General features: G+C 38.2%; 1 protein-coding gene across 1 annotated transcript in view; it reads left to right on the forward strand.

Annotated features, from left to right (window-relative positions):
* ARHGAP15 (Rho GTPase activating protein 15) overlaps window positions 1-23415 on the forward strand; it is a 340067-nt gene that overhangs the window by 52825 nt on the left and 263827 nt on the right. Inside the window, exons 5-6 of the mRNA XM_080620957.1 lie at window positions 5935-6022; window positions 13362-13451. Of these exons, the coding sequence (XP_080477083.1) occupies window positions 5935-6022; window positions 13362-13451 (178 nt within the window). The remainder of the gene's footprint in view (window positions 1-5934; window positions 6023-13361; window positions 13452-23415) is intronic.

Raw genomic sequence — 23415 nt, forward strand, 5'->3', positions numbered from 1 at the left:
AAGGCACTGAAGACAGTAATACTATTTTCCCAACTCTGGACACTGGCAGAAGCTTCTACAGAGTATATATAAGCAGGGCATCACCTGCAAGGGAGTCTTATCTTTCCAGTGCATCACTGTCCCTGGCACAGAGCATCTGCATGGCTTGGTGTTGCTCACTGGCTTGGGCTGGGCACAGGAAGCAGGAAGCGTTCCACCACTTGCATTTTTAAATAGCCCTGAGGAATCTCGTACTTTAAAATACTCCTGAACAGTCTCATATATTTAAAAGAGCCTCAGAGATCGTGAGCACCACTGAAGCTATGACGTGCTGCCACCAGGTGTTCGTTTGACAGAATGCAAATACAGCCTCAGCTCTCAGGGCTCCTTATGCAGCCCCCAAGGCTCAGGTTGCACCTCGCCGAGGCTCTCCTGAAGTGATTTTCCATAGCAAACTTAACGGCGTAGCTATAAGTGAATTCATACAATCTCCTTGTTAACTTTAGCTGGATTTTTTCTATATACCAATATTTATGGCTCTTTATACAGAGAGGATGAGTAGTGGAGGTTCATCTACTCTGCATGCATTTTGGCTCCTTTCTCTTACCTAAACTTGCTCTTCAGCATCTGGAAGTCACATCCTGAATAATCTTGATGCCACACGGCAAAACTTAGAATATTGTGAACTGGCTTTTCTAAAGAGCTTGAAATCCTTAGGTCACTGCATATATCTTATGAAATACAGATGGTCAGAAGGATGGAGCACCTCTCCTATGAAGACAAGCTGAGAGAGCTGGGGTTGCTCAGTCTGGAGAAGAGAAGGCTGCGTGGAGACCTTAAAGCAGCTTCCCAATGCATAAAGGGGCCAACAGGAAAGCTGGAGAGGGTTGTTTTACAAGTGCGTGTACTGATAAGACAAGGGGGAATGGCTTTATACCGAAAAAGGGTAGATTTGGATTAGGCATAAGGAAGAAGTTCTTTTCTGTGAGGATGGTGAGGCCCTGGCAGAGGCTGCCCAGAGAAGCTGTGGCTGCCCCATCCGTGGCAATGTTGAATGGGGCTTTGAGCAACCTGGTCTAGTGGAAGGTGCCCCTGCTGGTGGCAGGAGGGTTGGAAATAGATGATCATGATAAACTATTCTGAGATCTGTATAGTGAGTAATGCATTTTTAAGTACCTTACACACCCCCCTTCTTTTTTTTTGTCTTCTCCCCGTGACTTTTTTTTTTTTTCCTTTTTGCCTTTTTTTTTTTTTTTTTTTTTTAAATCTGAGGATGACTTTATGGACAATCAGATAAAAAGTTTGCCTGGTCTATACACTATTTATCTTTAGGTGATAAAAGTAATGAGGGTTTGATTTTAAGATGTCACTTTAAATATGAAAAAACTATAGAATAAAAGAACTGGGGGGTGACATTTAGGGGAAAAAAAGTCTTCTTGCAGATACTATAGTGAAATTCAGTTGCATTCTCATAGCTTTTATAATTCCTATAGTGTCTTGCAAAACCACCAAATTTTCTTATTCCTGATGCAATTAAAACATTTTCACCTTAAAACTCAGCATGAAACTTAGGTGAAACATCTCATCTGCTACAATTTTTAAAAATGCTTATTAAGTTCTTATTTTTTTGTTGTTGGCTTCTTATTTTAAAACAAGAAATAGAAATACATTTTATTGTGGTTTTGGATTTGGTTTTTGTTGTTTGTTTTTTTTTTTTTTTAACGAGGTCCAGGTTGAAATGAAACACTTTCAAATCGTGGCAAATTTCCCAGTTAGTTTGATGAAGAATTTGAATCTTTTAAGAAAATTGCACATGAATCTGGGAGCTCAAAATAGATTTACTGATTTGAATTTCTCAGCTAGATAAACCTACCACACCAGTAGCTGGAGCAAGGAGCACTCTGCCTAGTGGAAATGTCCATGACAGAGAAATACTCCTCTCCATAGCTAAGGCCAAGCATTTGGTATAAGTTGGGTACTGAATATAGGTTGTGTCCCAAGGGTTTTAATCCGTTGGTAATCCATATTTATTCAGGTTATCCAACTCACAGTAAAATAGAATTGAACCAGTATATTGCATGTTTGTCCACTTACTTCCCTGTGAAACTGCATGACCATTTTTGAGTAAAAAAAAAAAAAGAAATGAAAAAAAAAATGAAAAATAACTGAAGATGTATTTACCAATAGACAACTTGTATTCACTACCTTAATGGTGATTCTTAGCTACAGGAATAAAAGTTTCCTAAGGATACTTTAGCTAAAGGATGTAAAGCTAAAGTTTCCTAAGGATACTTTAAAAAAAATAACTGAGGTTGAGCTTTTCTTTATTCCCAATATACACAACCCACAGCTATGAACATAGTTCACATTTAGCAAAGGATATAGCTTTATAGTAGTGGAGAATTTAGAAAATTTCAAAGTGACTTACAGACGCTGTCCTTTTGTGGGGAAATATTTGTCGGTGATGGTCAGGTACTTTTCTATAACCCTACTGTTTCTTTCTTTTTCTTTATGTTTCTCTCTCTTTTTTTTTTTTTTTCCTATTAACATAGCATAAAAAATGCAGTATTATTTTCTTCAGATCATAGAATCATAGAATCATAGAACAGTTAGGGTTGGAAAGGACCTTGAGATCATCTAGTTCCAACCGCCCTGCCATGGGCAGGGAAACCCCACACTAAACCATATCACCGAAGGCCTCATCCAACCTGGCCTTGAACACCGCCAAGGATGGAGCATTCACAACTTCCCTGGGCAACCCATTCCAGTGCCTCACCACCCTCACAGTAAAGAATTTCTTCCTTAGATCCAATCTAAACTTCCCCTGTTTAAGTTTGAACCCCTTACCCCTTGTGCTGTCCCTACAGTCCCTGATGAAGAGTCCCTTCAAGCATCCTTGTAGGCCCCCTTCAGATACTGGAAGGCTGCTATGAGGTCTCCACGCAGCCTTCTCTTCTCCACGCTGAACAGCCCCAACTTTCTCAGCCTGTCTCCATACGGGAGGTGCTCCAGTCCCCTGATCATCCTCGTGGCCCTCCTCTGCACTTGTTCCCACAGCTCCATGTTCTTTTTATGTTGAGGACACCAGAACTGCACACAATACTCCAAGTGAGGTCTCACAAGAGCAGAGTAGAGGGGCAGGATCACCTCCTTTGACCTGCTGGTCACACTCCTTTTGATGCAGCCCAGGATACAGTTGGCTTTCTGGGCTGCGAGCGCACACTGAAGCCGCCTCAAGTTAAGTTTCTCATCAACCAACACCCCCAAGTCCTTCTCTGCAGGGCTGCTCTGAATCTCTTCTCTGCCCAACCTGTAGCTGTGCCCGGGATTGCTCCCACCCAAGTGTAGGACCTTGCACTTGGCATGGTTAAACTTCATAAGGTTGGCATCAGCCCACCTCACAAGCATGTCGAGGTCCCTCTGGATGGCATCCCTTCCCTCTGGCGTATCAACCAAACCAAACAGCTTGGTGTCATCGACAAACTTGCTGAGGGCGCACTCAATCCCACTGTCCATGTCACCAACAAAGATGTTGAACAAGACCGGTCCCAACACCGATCCCTGAGGGACACCACTCATTACCGGTCTCCAGCCGGACATCGAGCCATTGAGCACAACTCTTTGTGTGCAGCCATCCATCCAGTTCTTTATCCACCGAGTGGTCCACCCATCAAATTGATGTCTCTCCAATTTAGAGACAAGGATGTCACGTGGGACAGTGTCGAACGCTTTGCACAAATCCAGGTAGATGACATCAACTGCTCTGCCCCTGTCCATCAGTTCTGTAGCCCCATCATAGAAGGCCACCAAATTGGTCAGGCATGATTTGCCCTTAGTGAAGCCATGCTGGCCATTACCAAGCACCTCCTTGTTTTTCATGTGCCTTAGCATTCCTTCCAGGAGAATCTGCTCCAAGAGTTTGCCAGGCACAGAGGTGAGACTGACTGGTCTGTAATTCCCTGGGCCATCCATTTTCCACTTCTTGAAAATGGGGGTTATATTTCCCTTTTCCCAGTCGTCAGGAACTTCACCTGACTGCCATGATTTTTCAAATATGATGGCCAGTGGCTTAGCAACTTCATCCACCAGCTGCTTTAGGACCCGCGGATGGATTCCGTCAGGTCCCATGGGCTTGTGTACATTTAGGTTTTTAAGATGGTCTCTAACCATCTAATCTACATCTAACCATCTCATCTACATCTACTCATGTGATGTATTAATCTCCTTCTTGGAGATCTTCTTTCGCTGTTGTCTCTTGTTGGACATAGTTTAGGGATGATCATGGGATCATGCTGGCTGAAATTCTGTCCACAGTGCAGCAAGTGAAAGCTCCTCTGGTAATGCCAGTGGTGTTACGACTTCATATGTAATATTTGGTTATGCTACTTACACTGATGAATGAAACATGGAACAGGAAAGTCATTAATAGAAAAAATTATCAATCTACCTGATGTGAAGTTTGATGGAATACTGAGTGCAGCAAAGCTGTGAGATGGATCTGGAAGTGAACATCACAAAGGTGATCAACTGGCTTTTAAACTCAATAAAGACAAGTTTTGCTAGAATAAAAAATGGGTGTGTTTGAGCTACTTAGGAATACCTAAATAGAGAAAACGCAAAGGGACTAAGGAAGACAGGAGAGGGAGAGAGAGAAAAAGGGTTGCAAAAGCAACTCCCTGGGCTCTCTCTGCCCTTACAGGCAGCTTCCTGCTTTTAACGCACCACAACACACACATGAAAGAGCCTGTTTTTCACATGCTTTTTCAGGTTTGTTCTAAAAGGTACAGATTTGTGATTTGCATTCACATAAAACAAACAAATAGTGGCTTTATAAGTATTTTTGTAAATATTGGATGTTATGAACCCCAAATAGGAAAGTCAAAATTGAGATAATGATCAAAAAATAGTTTTCTATCAGATCCATTTGTTTATGATTACGTAGTGGCTTGAAACATCACTTTATATGTCATATATATAATAGTATTTTCTTCTGAGTATATTATTATGTTCTTTTGCATCAGGTGCAGTCTTTCACATTTCTATGTGTATTTTGACTTTTTCCTGGCCCCAACAGTTTGACAGCTCTCTAGGGCCATTCTGTGAGGTCCTGATGTTTAACGGTTGCTTAAACCCTCTCAGATAGCATTTTTATCTTCCTTGCTTTCCTACAATTTTATTTATTTATGGAAAGGGTAAGGTATTTAGGACCTTTCAAAATAAAACCTTTGCTGAGCTCTTGTCGTGGGCCTTCCAGCTAACTCCCCCCAGTTATTATACTGGGCATGACGTGCTGTGGTATGGAATACCTCTTTAGTTAGTTTGGGTCAGGTGTCCTGTCTCTGCTTCCTCCTTACTTCCTGTGCCCTTTCTCACTGGCATAGCATGAGACTAAAAAGTCCTTGATTGGAGTAAGCATTACTTGGCAACAACTAAAAACGTTGATATATCAGCATTGTTCTCAGACTAAAGTAGAAAACACAGCACTCCACCAGCTACTAGGAAGGAGAAAAAAATAACTGTTACAGCTGAACCCAGGACAGCTCTGTATAGTCAGATCAAAATTACATTTTTCCTTCCTGGTTCTATTTTAAGTATTAGCTACCAGAAGAGTGCCAGCTATTTTGGAGTCCTCCAAGTATATGTGAAATTTAAGCATGTGTGAATAATCTCACTGTTTTCCTGTAGTTAAGGCACCACATTGAAAAAGGAACATAGGTAGGCTTCAAAACATGAATGAACAGAAATGTTTTCAAGCTTTGCTAGGCCACATTCAAGTATATCTAAGATGATGCAACTCCATCAATATTGGTTGAAATGCACTGTTGATATTGACTTTAGACCATTTTCGTTTCTGACTTGAAATAATTAAAAACTAAGCCTACAAATAGAGTGTCTACCTCCTGTTTGCATGTCTTACTAATTTTTTACTTTTTTTAATTTAATTTTATTTTTAAGGAAAAGCTGGTCCACATCCTGGGTTGTTCTCACTGCTTGGAAAATGGAATTCTACAAAGAATCCAAGCAGCCAGCACTGGCCAACCTGGTAAGCAATCAACCATCTGATACACTCAGCTTCCTTGCAAGTATTATTTCAGTATAAATTGCTTGGTGTTTACATAAGACAAATTCAGACTGAGCTGGCAACCTTCAAAGGTTTGAGAGCAGCTGAAGGAAAATGCCTTGATAAACTCTTAATCAGATGTAGTATATGATAAGAAATAGGACTTAGCATGTCCTTTATTAAGAGGTACATTTTGAGAATAGTTGCAAAGTGAGACAAATGATGAGTGACTATTCAGTAATGTGAAGGTAACACTTTAAATTAAGGTGGCATTTATAAATGCTTTATTCTTATTTATGAAAATGATCACTAAATGCAGCTACTTCCTCAAATAATGTATTATAAAGTATGTTATAAAATGCATTAGTAATAAATGCTTAACAGATGATGCGATGAGAATCTGTTGCAAAGGATATTGTGAGACGTAAATTGCATTAAACCATGTATGTGCATCTTTAATACATTAATTTAAGTTGTTATCTACCATCTCATAAAGTGGCTTATACATTTATAAATAATAATAAATTATTTATAAATGGCACCTTAATATAGGGTGTTACCAAAGCAGAAAACATAAGTTAGCAAAGTGATTTTTTATAGTAGCATATATGTGACATCTACCATATCCTGCTAACCTTTCTGAATATTTCTATGACTTCATCTAATGCAGCTAATGCAATTTCTGTAGCCTGTAGTTACTACAAAGTGAAATTTGCAGTACCTTTTTATTGTGCCCCAAGGAAAGACCACCGATCTTAGTCTTCAGAGATGTGACAGCTACGTTGTGCAAGCAATAATGGCATGTATCCCTTCAGTGCTAGTTACTGCTGAGTTTGAGCCTATGAACCTGAATGTGGGCAACAAAAGGGAAATTCGGCAAATGCGTGACACTGTGGGCAGCAAAGGGACAGGTTTGACAAAGCCCTGTTGTGAAAGGCTCTCAGGGACTGATCAAACCTGCCAAATCTCATTAGCATGATGGGTGGCCACTAAGGTGCTCTCTTTGGCTGGAGTCACAAACAATAAGCTATTTTTTCCATGGCAGGTGATATAAATCTTTTCTTCTATATATTCTTGATCTACCAACTCCACCTGCCATAAAATCAGCTTTAAAGAACATCTTTTCATGTATTTTGAAAGAAGGTGAGAGTTGTAGCAAAAATAAAAATAATAGTTGAAACAATAGAAAGGTTGAAATCTGGCACTTTCTGATTGTGTTTGTGCTAGTACAGTTAGAAAATACATTTTTCTCCAGCCTTTAAAACATTATATGGAATTAATATTTTTTTTAAATAATCTGTTTTCCATAATATTTAATTATATGTTACTTGTAAAAAATCACAAATGAACTTATTAGAACTAGTTTTATAATTTACCAGGTGTCTTACACTTCTATGTGCTACCTTTTCTCTTCGTAAACCCTCACCCAAATCCCAGGAGATAAATGGACCAGTAAAATTCAACACACAGAAGATGTGATTTTGCTCTGAGGCTCCTCCACATGATTAAAATCCCCATTAGGTCTTTAATGCTTTAGATACTAAAGTAGACTTGCCTGGAGGATGGGACTCTGGCCCAGTTCGCAATCTGTTTAACTCAAAAAATTGATGTGTGTTATGAGAAGTCAGTCACTTTCCCTGATGTCACAGTCATCACCAATGCTCACAGTTGGTAAGGTAATATCTACTATCTCTTATGTTGGGAAGAACATAGACATGTTGATCCCATATTTTGTTCTTTATGGGAAAAAATATGGAAGTGGGTCATTTTTATTTAATTCCGTGCTAGATCTGAACACTGGGGTTGTGAACTCAATGTTGACTAAGTGAAAAAAAGCCATTAAAAATACATTTTCTGTCTGTTGCATATAACTTATATGCAATGGTAAATAAATAAATTGAGTAAAGCTTGAAAACAACAAGAGCTGTCAGTATTCAAAATCTTATAACCCAATTTCTTAACCCCCAAATTTCACACATCAAAAAAAGCTAAATGAGCATGTTGGTCATCTGAAAAAGTAAATGTAACACTTATGTCATTTGTGAACCATTTAACCAGATATAATTTTGATAGTGGAAAGAAAATAATACAAAAATGATTCATTAGAAATGAATCTTACTGATTACTGGTTCTTATTTTTTTTTCCAACTGTAGTTTACTTGGGATAAAGGGAAGCTCAACCATTAATTAAATCATGTAATGCAGGCAATGCTTGTTCACGATAGTGAATTACAACAAAGCATTTTCATTGTAAGCAGGACAATTATGTGACTTAACAAAAAGATTAATATTCCTTTGTATTATAAAGATACTAATTTATTAATTATTAAATATTAAATGCTGTACATGAAGTGAAAACTTAGAATAAGACATCATCAGTATAAGAGGAATGATATTTCACAATAGAGGCAAAAGGAGAGCAGGAAATGAAAGCACATTCTAATATACGTATTTTTCTGATGATAACATTTAGAAGTGATTTAAAATTATATTTACCAAAATCTTAAATAACATTCTAATGCGAAGACCTAGTAATAGCTAAAAGGAGTTTCTGTTGTTCCCTTGTACAACTGTAGATGTAGGACTCACTATAACAAGTTTCCTATTGATTTGCACGGAGAAGACTGGGATCCATAGCTTTCAGGTGAAGCTAGTGACAGTATCTGGTATTAATATTAGTAATAGTAGAGCACAACAATTAAAGCACACAGAGGAGAGATTCAGAAAATGATTGTTTACAAATATTACTGAAAAGGCAAGTTTGCTTTCCATGTAGCTAATGATTATCTTTTGCTGCTGCCTGTTCATTTGAGGTCATGCTTTTTATATAAATTTTTAGCCTTCATATGAATATAACTTTTTATTTTAAATTAAGGACATTGTGATCTAACCACATCACAGCAGCAGTCTTTCTTACCAATGTTAAAATCTTTTGCCAGTTGGTCTTTGTGACCAAGTGAAAGTAGTCTGTTTATTCCTGAGATAGTTTATTCAAGAAAGTTTATTTTAACCTCCGGTTATTAGCCCAAGTAATTTAGTGAGTGAAAATGCTGCTGAAATCCATATCCATGTTTAGGAAGATTTCACTGTAGCAGACACTTGTAACAATTTAGAGCATAACCCTTCTCCAACAATGTCAATATAATTGTTCTGACTCCAAAATCCGAAACAAGGTTACAGAGTGCTCAGGCTTTCCCAGGAACCTTAACTTACTCTCTTGCAGTGTCTCTGGGTAATGCATAAACTGGAAAACATGCTAACAGGACTATGTTTAGGCCAGAATTAATTTCTAGGAGTTTTCCTGTGATCCCTACAGATTTAAGTAGGTCTTCCATTGTGTGGACCTACCTAGATGCAGTAAGAAAGGCTGATGTGCACCTTGGACAGGTTCAGGCTTGATGGATCTGAATGGTTTTGCATGTAGTTTTCATCAGAAGCTTCACACACTGTGCCATACTCATGAGTCTCATATGGTGTTCATAGAAACCTCATATTCTGTTGTGGGCAGAATTGCTAAGTTCTCTAAAAAAGTTTTCCAGTTGATACAACATAGCAAAAGCCTGTCCATCTTTCTAAAACTGAGCTTGCATACCACCCTTTCTGGAACGGGAGATGCACGTACTCATACTTTTCTTCTACTTATTGCAACATCAAAGCTGTAAACAAACTCCATATTACTAAAACAACAAAATTAAACTGTGTGCGCTGAGCGCATGAAGGAGCCCAAGTTCTGCGGCAGCATAAGTTTTTGTACAGTCATAGAAACTAGAGATAGTAAAGTACTATAGAGTTCACTATTCCATCTTCCTGCAGCATTTTCCTGGGCTTTCCACTGTTTTTTCTCACTCCAGTGAAATGCCATGGCAGTTTTCCCAAGGAAAATATGTAGCCCAGTATCCTTCACTATCAAGAAACTATTTCCTGGAGTCTTTTCTGTGTACATTTGAATCTCTTCATCTAATTAAGTGTTTCCAAAATTTGTCGACTCTTTCTGCTGGTGGAACAAAGCTGTCCTTCTTCATCAAAGTATTTTTAGACTCACACTGTCCTTTTGAGTGATTTTTTTTTTTTTTAAATGAAGCAAGGAAGCCCACTTTGACCAGGCTGTGTTGTGTGTTTAGGATGAGTTACAGTGCTGCCTGCTCTGTGCAGTGCAGCCCTGACCATTGTGTGGAGACCCGGGGATGAAACTTCCTTGGGATAACCCCTGCCCAAGGAGAGTGATCTAGTCACCATAGTCCTTTATATAAAAGTATAGTACTGGAATACTAAAAATCCGTGTGTTCCTTCCTCTGCTATTTGAATATTTGTTTGTACTAATAGGTTGGTGTTTGTCTTGGACTTTTTTTTCCAACTTCATCTCTTTTGTCAGGCAAGTATAAACTGATGAAATTTCACAACACCTTTTTAAAGTCAAGTATGTATGCTATTAAAAATTCAGAAAGATTAAGTTCCTGTTGCAGGTCAGGCAGGAAGTCTGAGGCAGAGCTGGGGGAAAAAAATGCAACCCCTGCTCTTCCAGTGGTTTAAGCACAAGAACATCCTTCTGTTTTGAGCAGCATATTTCTTCTATTAGAAAAAATTATTAAAAAGAAGCATAGACACACGAGACTAAACCATAGTGGTTTTATGGTTTGGCAAAAGGAGAACAAAATTACAACTCCAATACTGAAAACCACCAGAGATTTTGGCTTCAAATTGCTTGACCAGTGTATCTTACTCTGTTGCTTTTAACCTAAATAGGTCCTTTTCTACCCATCTCAAAAGCATTCTGTAGAAAACACATTTTTTAGCCTTTAATAACAGCATCAGAGTAATTCAGTGAGCAATCTTTGGAAAGCTGATTATGTGGTTGATGCTGGACTGGCCACAGTTAACTTTTATTAAGTCTGTTTTCTTTATCAGCAATGCCATTTTTAAAGGTAAAATGGCTTAAGAACAACAGAGCAAAAAAGATGCATCAAGCTGATTAATTACATTAAGTGGATATTACTCTGTATCTTACACAAAAGGGACTTCTTAGTGCTCCAGTCTTCAAAAAGGGCAAGAAGGAGGACCCGGGTAACTATAGACCGATCAGCCTCACCTCCGTCCCTGGGAAAGTGATGGAATACCTTATCCTTGGTGCCATCTTAAGGCATATCAAGGATAAGAAGGTTATGAGGGGCAGTCAACATGGCTTTACCAAGGGGAAGTCATGCTTGACCAACCTCATAGCCTTTTATGAGGAAATAACACGGTGGATGGATGATGGCAGAGTGATGGATGTGGTCTACCTTGACTTCAGCAAAGCATTTGACACAGTCTCCCACAACATCCTCATAGCTAAATTGAGGAAGTGTGGTCTGGATGATCAGGTAGTGAGGTGGACTGCAAACTGGCTGAAGGACAGAAGCCAGAGAGTTGTAGTCTATGGGGCGGTGTCCAGTTGGAGGCCTGTATCTAGTGGAGTGCCTCAAGGGTCAGTACTGGGACCAGTATTATTTAATATATTCATCAATGATTTAGATGAGGGAATTGAGTGTACTGTCAGCAAGTTTGCTGATGACACTAAGCTGGGAGGAGTGGCTGACACGCCAGAAGGCTGTGCTGCCATCCAGCGAGACCTGGACAGGCTGGAGAGTTGGGCAGGGAGTAACTTGATGAAATATAACAAGGAAAAGTGTAGAGTCCTGCATCTGGGCAGGAACAACCCCAGGTTCCAGTATAGGTTGGGGAACGACCTGTTAGAAAGCAGTGTAGGGGAGAGGGACATGGGGGTCCTAGTGGACGGCAGGATGACCATAAGCCAACATTGTGCCCTTGTGGCCAAGAAGGCCAATGGCATCCTGGGGTGTATTAGAAGGGGGGTGGTCAGTAGGTCGAGAGAGGTCCTCCTTCCCCTCTACTCTGCCCTGGTGAGACCGCATCTGGAATATTGTGTCCAGTTCTGGGCCCCTCAGTTCAAGAAGGACAGGGACCTGCTGGAGAGAGTCTAGCGCAGGGCAACTAAGATGATTAAGGGAGTGGAGCATCTCCCTTATGAGGAAAGGCTGAGGGAGCTGGGTCTCTATAGTTTGGAGAAGAGGAGACTGAGGGGTGACCTTATTAGTGTATATAAATATATAAAGGGGGAGTGTCACGAGGATGGAGCCAGGCTCTTCTCAGTGGCAAACAATGATAGGACAAGGGGTAATGGGTATAAACTGGAACACAAGAGGTTCCACTTAAACTTGAGAAGAAACTTCTTCTCAGTGAGGCTGACAGAACACTGGAACAGGCTGCCCAGGGAGGTTATGGAGTCTCTTTCTCTGGAGACATTCAAGGCCTGCCTGGACACATTCCTGTGTAACCTCATCTAGGTGTTCCTGCTCCGGCAGGGGGATTGGACTAGATGATCTTTTGAGGTCCCTTCCAATCTCTAGCATACTGTGATACTGTATCCTGTTAACAGTAGTATTTTTATTGTTGTCTGGGATGCACAGTAACAAAATCTACAAAGACTATTCTAAACTAGATGGGCTTTGCCAGAACTGCTGCACAGGCAGAGCCTCTGGAGAAGAAGCTTAGATGGCAAATGAGGATTATTGTACTTTACACCAACTCCCAGCAATGTAAATGATACAGGAAAACAAATCTGCTCTTTGAATTATTTGCATCTATCCAGAGAAGCTGGGGAGGCAGAGCTGTGTCACTCTGGGATGCACAGACTGACATTGTGAAGTAGCAAACTGTGTGGAGCTACCCTAGTGTTAAGTTCTTTTTGGGTGCCACACATGCCCTCAAAGCCTTTTTTTTATTTTTTTTTTTTTTTTTTGAGCTAGGAATGATAATTTTTATTATTTTTTTTAAATAAGATAGCTTGTCTTACAGATACGATGCATGCCTTGTGTCTTGCTTAGTTGTTTTCTCCAGCTGCATCAATTTAAATTTGAATTTGGAAAGCCACAAAATTTTACCTTTAAAATCAAAACCTTTTCAAGAGGTTTTGCAAAGAAAACATTTGACCAGTATACCTGGCCAATGTGTGCGCATTTTGTTTCAATTTATTGTATGTCACTTTAGACTGTTTTTTAAAACATTTAATTATTTTTAAAATTATGCATCTAGTATAACAGCCTTATTTCTGAATTACGACACCTCAGGAGTAGCTATTTAATAATATTAAGGAATAATGAACTCTTTTTAGTAAATTCAGCAGCTATGCTACAATAATGTCATCTGAACTTGATCTATTCTTATTTTATTCGATAACTGCCCTCATTTCTGAAAAGACAGGCCATATTCATGGTTGTGGGTTTTGATTTTTGGTTTGGTTTCTTTTTAATCCTTTTCTTTCCAGAAACCAGGATATAAACCTGAGTGTGTGGATTTGTGTGGTGCTTGCATTGAGTGGACCTCAGAGAAATCCAGCAGAAAGAATGTCTTTCAGGTAAGAGTCAATGCATGCTTTTCATTGCTCATTTAAGTATAAACTCTGTTAAATTAAGAGGTTTTATTTCTTTTTTGTTGGTTTTAATAACTAGAGACTGATTTAATACAGCATTTTTCTTACCAGTACAGGAGAATAGTGTTTTAGCAAGCATTAGTTTACTATTTTTCTAAGAGAAGGATTTCTGACAGCTGAGTCTTCTAAACACTTGAGAACCTGTTGATTTATTGATTAATGCTCTATATTCAATTTGTTTTTAAAACTTAGTAGGTAATTGCTTTAGGTTCAGACCTAGAATCTTGACCTAAAGAACTTCCATAAACACAACTTCTTCAAACTGCTTATACAAGCTTTGCTCCAACACAGTGCGGTTACTCTGTTTATTTTTATTGCTGTTCAGGGTCCTTAGATGGTGATGACCCAGGTTCATTTCTGGAAGTGGAGGATTTTAAAAGCTTGACTCTGTCAGGGCCAGCATAGAAGGACATGTATTTCTCATAGGACTATTCCTCATTGTTGGAAAATAATATTATTTAATTAGTTCATTTAACTCCATAGAATTGAAAGGGAGGATCAAGGCCTAAGAAGATAAAAGGACACGAAAAGCATTACTGCAAGGTTAACATTCCAGGCTAAAATACTTCATTGCAAAATCTTCAGGTTTTGGACATATTCCATCTCCTATGAATAGAAAGTGTTTTTTGTTTTGCTAGAAATTGCACCAAGTCACATCAAAATATTATTATGAACTGAGTTGTTTCCCAGAGTTCTAACATTAAGAATTTTTAACAATACAAACAATCAAGGGAGGAGAGATACAGAAGGGAACATGTCAGGGTCAAGATACTGTTAGTTACCAGATTGTACTTTGGCATCACCACCAATGAAACATGCTGGAGGATCCAACTGTGCTTGGGTCTGGGGTTTAAAAAAAAAACAACTCACCACACACAAAAACTGCTCTCAGGGACTGTATATGCCTTCTTAAAAAGAAACCACTTTGGGTTGACTGGGTGTTACAGAGACTTTTTTTTAAGGTTAATTTTTCTAGACATCTTTCTAAAGCACATGAAGTATTTAGAAATATTCCGCTTCTTCAAGACAGTAAGACATATGCTTCTATACCCCCCACATCTTTCAGGTTGTCTTGAGACAACACTCAGAGCTTTGTAATTTCCTAGGTATTTTTAGAATAAATATTTTGGTTTTCCTGTCAATCTTCAGCTTTTTCACTTGGAATGTAAGTATAACCTTAGCCTTCACTCTTTCAACCCCCTGAGAACACAGAAGTTTTCTGAGTTTCTAGGGTTTATTTCTCATTTGCAGTAAGCAACATTTCTTTGGAAATATATATTGGATTGGTGATTCATTGCAGCTAATACATTTCCAGTGTAAAGACAAATGAAGCTCTGTTATTGATTTATCAAACTGGTTGTATGAAGACTTTGCAATGCATTTTCTTCTCACTTCTGTTAGTGTGAGGTCTAACTTCACTGAATCAGAATAATGTGAGAAAGGAAACTCATGCACTACTTTTTGAACCCATTAAAACGTGTCTTCATCAAGCCACTAAGTGAGTGGGAGAGACATGAAGAAGTAAAAGCATGGGAGGAAGGACATATGTTAAGATACATTTTGAAAAGGGATAGAGCATTGTTTAAACAGAGAGCTACAAGAAGATTCTACCAGATGGTAAGAGTGAAAGAGGAGAAGGCTTTGGCATCAGTAGTGGTGACATTTTGGGAGAGGAAAGGACTGAACGAGACTAGTGCTGCATGAGCAGATAGAGTGGGAAGGGGACTGGAAATAGATTGATGATTTATGAGATAGTCTGGAGGGAATCCAAGGCGAGTTTGAAAGCGGAGAGGTCAGTTTGTACCTGGGTACTGAATATTTCAGGAAACACTTCTGGCGATCTATTTATCCCTAGTGGGTGGGAATAAGATTGATAATATATGTTTACTTATTCATAGAGTTCTTCAAATGAAAAGAACATGGGTGATTTTTTTTTTTTTTTTTTTGCGACCTAAATATAGATGCATTGCACTGCTATTTGCTTAAATACATCAGCTGCCTAACTTTGAAATTATCAGATGTAAGTGTGATTATATCTTTAAAGCGTGGCAACAGGACATAGTTTTGTAGGGTTTTGTTTCATTACTTTCTGAATAGTCAAATATTATTTTCTGATTCCAATAGAGTAATGGTTGCTTTCTGTTAAAGTGTTGTACTAGTAGATGTAGAATTTTGAGCTTGATTTAGGTTGGGTACTCAATTTGAGTTCATGAATTATAGATTAGAAATAGAAAATGACTTGATATTTTGGTTTGAAGAAAAAGAAGGAAACCTTGAATTTAAAGTCTAAGCATATGACAGTTAATGGATGGTAACAAGATGGAGTATATGAGTATCATAAAGAAAACTAATTGGAAATATGATCAATGCAGGAAAAAGAAGAGAGGTAACTTCAAGTAAATGATATTCAGGCAAGAAGATTTGGGTTTCTGGTCTTGATCATGAGGTTTTCAGCAGTGTTACTCATTTTAATTGAGCTACTCCTTATTTAACAGGATAAGTCTGATCTGTCTTTCACACTATCCAATTTGTGCATGCAATCTATTTCTGTTCCTGGTGAACATATTATGTAGGTTGAAAATATGCACATCCTATGAAATATAAACTTCTGGTTTTCCTTCATTTATCTTATTGACGATATAGCTAACACCAAGGAAAAGAAACTGTTAGAAAGAGCTCCACATGATGTAGGGAAATGTAGCAGTTTGCAGTGAGATACTGTGCTGTTTGCTCTTGCTGGCTGAATGACATAATACACTAGGTCTTCATCATTGAATAAAAGAGTGGTGAATAAAAGAAGATTTATGTTCAAGTCACATGCTTTAAATATTTCTGCTAAGTGCTAGTTTGCTCTTTGGTGTTTAGCCTGAAATTTAAAGCACTGAGGATTAAAAGGATTACAACATAATCTTAAATAATCCTAAGTGTCATTTACAGAGAGATGGTCGTAATAACTAAATAAAACCATGTTAAGGGATGACAGTTTTGTCAGTCAGCAACTAGAACAGAAACAGTGCCTATGTCACTCTGTCATTCTCCACTTTCCTTTCTTTGGCTTAGTTTGATATTGGGTAGGTGCATTTTGATGCAGGTTATTGAAAAAGAAAATAACATGATAAGCTGCTTTTCAGTCAGTACTAATATGACTGTTGAGGCAGCGGTAGCTAGATTACCAATATCCTCAATAGTCAATGTTTTCTGCTTCTAGTAAACTTTTCAACTGGATATTTTTCTTTCTCTTGCTTACTCATCCTCTAGTCTAAGTCAAGCAGTCCTTTCTTTTAATTTCATTCAGCCCGGATGTTGTAGAAGACATGCTCTTTATCTCTGGCTTCATAATTCTGGAATTTCATTAGCACAAAATCTTGTGGCTGTAGACTGTTTCCTTTAAGAGGTTTTGGAAGATTTCTCTCAGGTGATTTAAAAAAGAAAAGGAAGAATACGAGAGAGGTGAAGAGTGCAAAAAAAAAAAAAAGAAAAAATTATTATGAGCAACTTGCTTATGAATTGGTGAAGCTGCTTTGTTCTCTTAATAGCACCATTCATTTAAACAGCAGACATTATGTTAGTTTCTTTAGTAATACTTTTCCATTTACTTGGTTCATTTTTAAAGAAGGTTTTGTATGAAGAATTTCTGAAATTCAATGGCCTGGCCCTTGCCGCAGATCTGTGATAGTTCTTTTGGTTTCAACACACTGCAGCCATAAGGAGTCACTCATTCACATGCAACTTAGACTTCTAAGTGTATTTTACAAATAGAGAAATCTGTGTAAGACATAGCATTTCAACAGTGAGACAGCTGAAAGTAAAACTGTACCTATGTGTAATATGAAAGAATTTATCTTACAGCTGTTTCATATATAATAACATTTATGGTGCTGATCTAGGGTAACTCCCTTGCCCTTGAAGCTATCCAGCTTTGCCCAAGAGCATAATCTGAATGATAAGCTATTTTGTTCTACATACTGTAAGATCAGTATAGAATCTGGATACCTCCCAGGAATGTTCTAAGTTGCTGCTTTTGCCGTGGGAATGATAATTTTCTTTTCCACGATCTCTCTAGGGGAAGAACTGAGAGTGTAACAAGGAGGCGCTTGGGTTAGTATTCGTATTTGGATTTCTTTTTATGTTTATAAATATAAATGCTGCAGAGAGGAGACAAATCTAAAAAAGTCAAATCCATCCTTGAACTCAGATGGGAACTTTCTGGTCGTCCTCATCAGCAGCTGGACATGTTCTCTATCCCAAACCTGTCGTGGAAAAAGTGCTGTTTCCTGAGAACAAGGTGTGCTGACCTTTGCTGGCTTTGAGTTGGATACGTATTAGATGAACCTGTTATGATTTTAAAACATATGTACAGCATTTTGTCCACTTCTGGAGGTTACTGTTATGAGTGTAGTTTAATTTCTATCCCAGAAACCTGAATTTGTTATTGCCTAATTAAAAGATTTAGCCACAACAGAGTTCAATGGTGTCAGCAACAGGTTCTTTAAATAATAAACTTATGATTAGTTTTAAACCCCCCCTTGTTTAGAAGTGCTAAGTGGGCAATGGTCAAGATTTAACCATCTCAGGCAAATGGGCATGTTTGCCTTCTTTCACCAGTGTTTCGCACTTAGATTTGATGTTACTCACTTGATTGACGTTACTCACTTCTTTGGTGTTACCAAAGAGTAGATTAACAGTGAAATGAAATTCAGGTTGCTTTGTAAACGTGGACACAAAAATGCTTGATGTGGGTCATATGTAAGGCTTGTGAGGTAAAAAGGCCCCCTTGCTTCCCCTGCAATGTGATGGAGAGGGACATGTTTAATTAATCCTGTGACACAAGCAACAACAACAAAGCTTTACACCTAATGACAGGAGCACACAAACTGTAAGGCCTTGGACTGCAAACATATAAGACCAGTGACACCTTAAAGAAATGAGGAAATATTTTTGTAATATGTGCCCAAATGTTTGTGCTTAATGTTTCAAACTACATAGAGTTTGAAAATAGACATCAGCAGGAAGACACTTGACTTTGACAGTGTGTGGATTTAAAGGGTTTGGGAAACTGAGTCTTCAACCTCTCGAATAGAATTTCAAGGAACCTCTCTCTATATTCAGCCTCTGTAATAGAGTTTCAAGCATTTCAAGGAACAGCAGCTTTATTTACAAACTGACAAGCTGAGCAGTTAAGGTAGAGTGCTTACAAGGTTATAGCTATTTTTCCCACTTTCAGTGGCTCCTCTGTCCTTTGGGGTAGCACAAAATCCTCAGTCATGTCAGCAAAGACCTTGCATATTTTATGACTATAAAATCAGCACAGTAGGGTTGTTTGTTTTTTGCGTGTTTGTTGGTTGGTTGGATTTTTATTTGTTTGTTTTATTAAAAGAAAAAAGTGAAAAAGTAATTCCTTTTCGGAAATAGTGAAGTCCCCTCCTCATAAGCAACATTTTGTCCTACCTGGTTGCTTGAAGGAATATACAAAATTTTCAACAAAACCTGGTTGATTTTGTAGTTAAGTATCATCTTAGCTAGACAGTTCCTTTCTTTCCGATTGTTGTCCCTGACTTATGAAAAAATTCACAAAAACTTTTCTGTGTTGGGAAAAAAAAAAAATCACTTGAGAAGTGTAACTTCAACAACCTGTGGAGGCCTTGGAAAGGCTTGAAAATCTGGGTGAAGAAAGAGTTGCCATGGGCAAGGTGCCATGATGATGCTGACCGCAGCAACTACTCTGGTACTCACTGCAGACCATGAAACATTAAGGCAAACAGCACCTGTAACACACCAGATTTTGGGGTGTCGCTAAAAGCCAGAGAACTCTGAAATCTAATTGTAAAGCCAGCCTAAGCTTTCTGTGAAGATCAGGCTGATTAAAAAACTCACAACTCATATTCTTCAAATCTGACATTATGTGTACACAGATGTCTGTCTGCTAAAAATTATTATTATAATAGCTTACTGCACTTTTTAAAGAGCACATCTTTTGACAGATGTAAGTGCTGATATGCGAGTGACTGTGATAGGTACGACTGTCTGTGTATGCTCATACACATGTGCTTCTTAAGAAATTATATGAATCACTTAGCTTTTGACAGCTACACTCCAGCTTTCAGAAATGCAGATGTTATTTGTCCATCAGAAAAGCAAATATTTATTTCAAGCCACAAGCATTTTCTGCATTGCAAAAGTAAAACATAACAGGAGTTAATACTTAATGTACATGTGATATAATTTTGTCAAGGACAGAAGCATGGCTGAGAATGAAGAGCTGAACAAATATGTGAATGCAGGAGAAACACCTTGTGCCTTGGATAACGCCAAACCTTATGCATAAGAAATCTGGGCAGCTTACCTACTCATAAGCAAAGCCTGACAGCAGAGCTGCTTATTTTTCCATTTTTTTTTGACAGAATGCATGGAAGGTTGTGTTGGTGTTTTGTTTTGCGGTGGTTTTTGTGGGGGGTTTTTGGTTTTGGTTTTTGGTGGGGTTTTGTTTGTTTGTTTGTTTTGATTGTTTGGGTTGTTTTGTTTGTTTGTTGGTGGGTTTTTGTTTTTGTTTTGTTTTGTTTTCTTTAGTAACTAAAGAAGCAAATCGCTTTTTGCAGCTTACATGGGAAAATGGCAGTGGGCTGCAGCCTTTTGCTGCATTATTCATAAACATATTGCTGCCATCTCGTGGGCAGCGCATGAGCCAACGCGGGCAGCTTTGTGGACAGCGAACGAGGCCAGGGCTGCCTGGTCTGTGGCCAGTGCCCCGGGGCTGTGCATTTCCCCAGGGATGACCAGCTCTGCAGAGGACAGGGTGCAAGCAGGCCAATTAGCACTCACCGTCACAACGGGGAGGGGTTTTTTTTTTTAGGCATCTTTTGGCAAAATTCGGTGTCTGGCTGAACAGTTTAGCTGGTTGCTACATGAAGTTATGTCTGGTTTTTTGGTGTGTGTGTTTTTTTTTTTTTGTTTTTTTTTTTTTTTTGCAGGAGTGCTGCTGCAAACCTTCATTCTCTAAATTATGCATGTGGTAGTAGTTTTATGTTTTGAAATGGTGATTATCTTCTGATCGGCAGGGCTGATAGGGCAAGAGTAAATGGCTTCATAAGATGGGCTGGTTCAAGATAAAGCATGTAATGAGAATTATTGCTACAGATAGAATTTGTTGAACTTGATAAAGCCCTCTGATGTGAGGACTTAGTGCTGTGTTTTGTGTGCTCAAAATGGAGAAAATGGTATTTTCATAGTCCTGGCAGTCAGCAGCTGAAAGGAAATGCAGAAATGTGAAAGGAGCCTAGCTTTCCTGATTCTTTAGTACTTTAAAGTTTTGTGATTCTCCTGAGCGAAAACGGAAGAGTTAATTTAAAGGCATTATGTTTTCTGCAGCCTTCTTAATGTACTTCAATATTTAAAAAAAAATTGTTTTGATATGTGCCCAAACATTGCACATGTTCCTTTAATTTATCAAACTCCCGAAAAAAAAAAAAAAAAAAAAAAAAAAAAAAAAAAAAAAAACCCACCAAAAAACAAAACACCACAAAGAGAAAAATGAATACTGAATGAACTCACTCAGAGATAATCAAATCTGACTTGTTTACATGTTTGGTGCTGGTATTTCTGTATTCAGCCACTACATTTTTGAAAATCTTGGCGAAGTCACTTTACTTCATTTTTGTGTTTCTCTTTAATGAGTGAGGCAAATATTTGAAGTTGGCTGGGCACGGAGAGCCTTGGCTGTCCTGTCTCCGAAAGGCAGCACCTCGCATTTGTGTGCGAAGGGATGCCAGATGATCTGGTAGGGATTCGCGTTTTCTGTGTGAGAGTGATTTCTTCTGTCATTCTTTGGGGAAAGGATGTGTCTGGGTGTTTCAGGGTGTTAAATGGACAATGGCAATTTGAATGCAAGGGGAGAAATGCAAATAACGACCTGCCATCTCTTTTAAACAATATAAATCCTGGTTTTCAGCAAGCCAGTCATTCTTAAACTGTGATTCATGGGCCACAAATGGGATGGGGAGACTTTTTGAAATGGTAATACAAGCATAGTTAGTGAGAAGACATTTAGGGTAGTTATCTGATGGTACAAATGAAAGGAAAACCCAGAACATTTTCCACAAGGGAACTTGGCTTTTCAAAGCTCCTTTGGTTTATTGATTTTGAGGATACACCCCCAGTTGATCTCATTTATAGAGTATTTTTATAGGGATATGAGAGTTGTTAAAAACGTGAGTTTGAGCTTAGGGGCTGGATTGCTTGAATTTTGTTGTGGAGTTTTTTATTCATTATTATCTTAGTTTGCGGGGATTTTGAGCTTTCTTTTCCCCCATTTTTTCTTTCATTGCCATTTCTCTGACTTGGGTAAATAAGCTCCTAGGAATTTCATGGAATTACATCTACAATTGCATCTATAAAACAATGATCTGAGAAGTTTAGTAAACATTTTCTTTGGCAAACAGAGTTGCAAGAAGGAGATGTGGTTTGCTTATGATTCTTTTTAAAAATAGACTATCTAACTGAAATTATCAGATTATTTAATGCATAAAATCCACAGCACTTCAGTTGGCCTCCCTTTGTTTTTTTATTATAATAATGATTGGTACAAATATATGATTTAATATTTTCACATACTTGAAACCTAGAATGTATTTAGTCCTGCCTCCTAAGAGGTCAGAATTTGCAGGTAAATTTTACAGGTTGACCTTTAGACTAATTTTCCACGAAGAAACTGCATTTGTGTAAGTAAATATTTTTATGGGAGCACATTTTAATTTATGAAAATGTGAGCCAATTACTGAGATTGTCTGAGTAATAGAATCATTATTATTTTCTATTATCTGTACATAGTCATCACTAGGTGGAGGCATACTTTACACATTCTGTTGAACATGTCATCTGTTATGGATTGAGATGAACTGCATTCATACTGCATAGTTAAGTAAATGATATGCTTTTTAACTTTAAATGTTTAAGTAGCCTATTAAAACCAAATGCCCAACTCTCAGACAAAGCAGATTTGTGCTTCAAACACTACTACTGCTGAAAATATATATATATATATTTTTTAAATCATGGGCTGTACAGAGTTCCCTTGAATTAATTCAGAAACATCGTTCATGTGTGGTAAAGTTCAAAGGAGAAACCAAAGCAGGTGTCATGGAGAAAGAGATTCAAAAAACAAACATCTATCCATTTCAATACCACATCCTGCAGTACTTTGATCGATGTACAATGAATTGGCTGGGTTTTTTAACTTCTTCTTTTAGTTATTGTAGCAAAGTCCATTTACAGTGCATCCGTATTTTCTCATGGTACAGGGCTACTTGCTACAGATGTTACCCTCAGTCAAAATCTAACTTTTTCAAAGACCTACCTCCATTGATGCCAGTGCACTGACTTCACACAACTCCCCCAATTTAGACCAAGGGGTAGATCTTAATACATTTGTGCAGGTACATATAACACCATTCTTATGTTTCTCTCTTGTGTTTATGAGCTTATAGGGCAGAGCCTGTGCAAGGTGATCCTTGATTAGCACATTCCAAACCACATGTTTGAGAGGCCACAGAAGGAAACTTTTGCATATGAATGTGGGAGTCAGAGATCGGAACCGTCTCTTTCTCCATGCTTTGAATGCTGTGTTATGACTCTTTGAAGCTTATAACATCCACTGGCTTTTATTGTACGAGAAAGAAGGCTCATGGTGGACAGATTGTAAAGAAAAGATCCACTTTATTCAGAAAATGTTCCTTATCTTTTTTGAGTAAGACACAGATTCTCTGTTAAACATGCTGAGAAATGTGGGGAAAATACAGTTTTACACCTCTGTCATTTTTATGTTTTAGAGAATGGAATCAGGGTTGTTGAGAGAAGATTTGTTTAGCTTTGTAGCTTCTTAGACCCAGACTGGCAT

Source organism: Psittacula echo (genome assembly GCF_963264785.1).
Source record: "Psittacula echo genome assembly, chromosome: 6".
NCBI lineage: Eukaryota > Metazoa > Chordata > Aves > Psittaciformes > Psittacidae > Psittacula > Psittacula echo.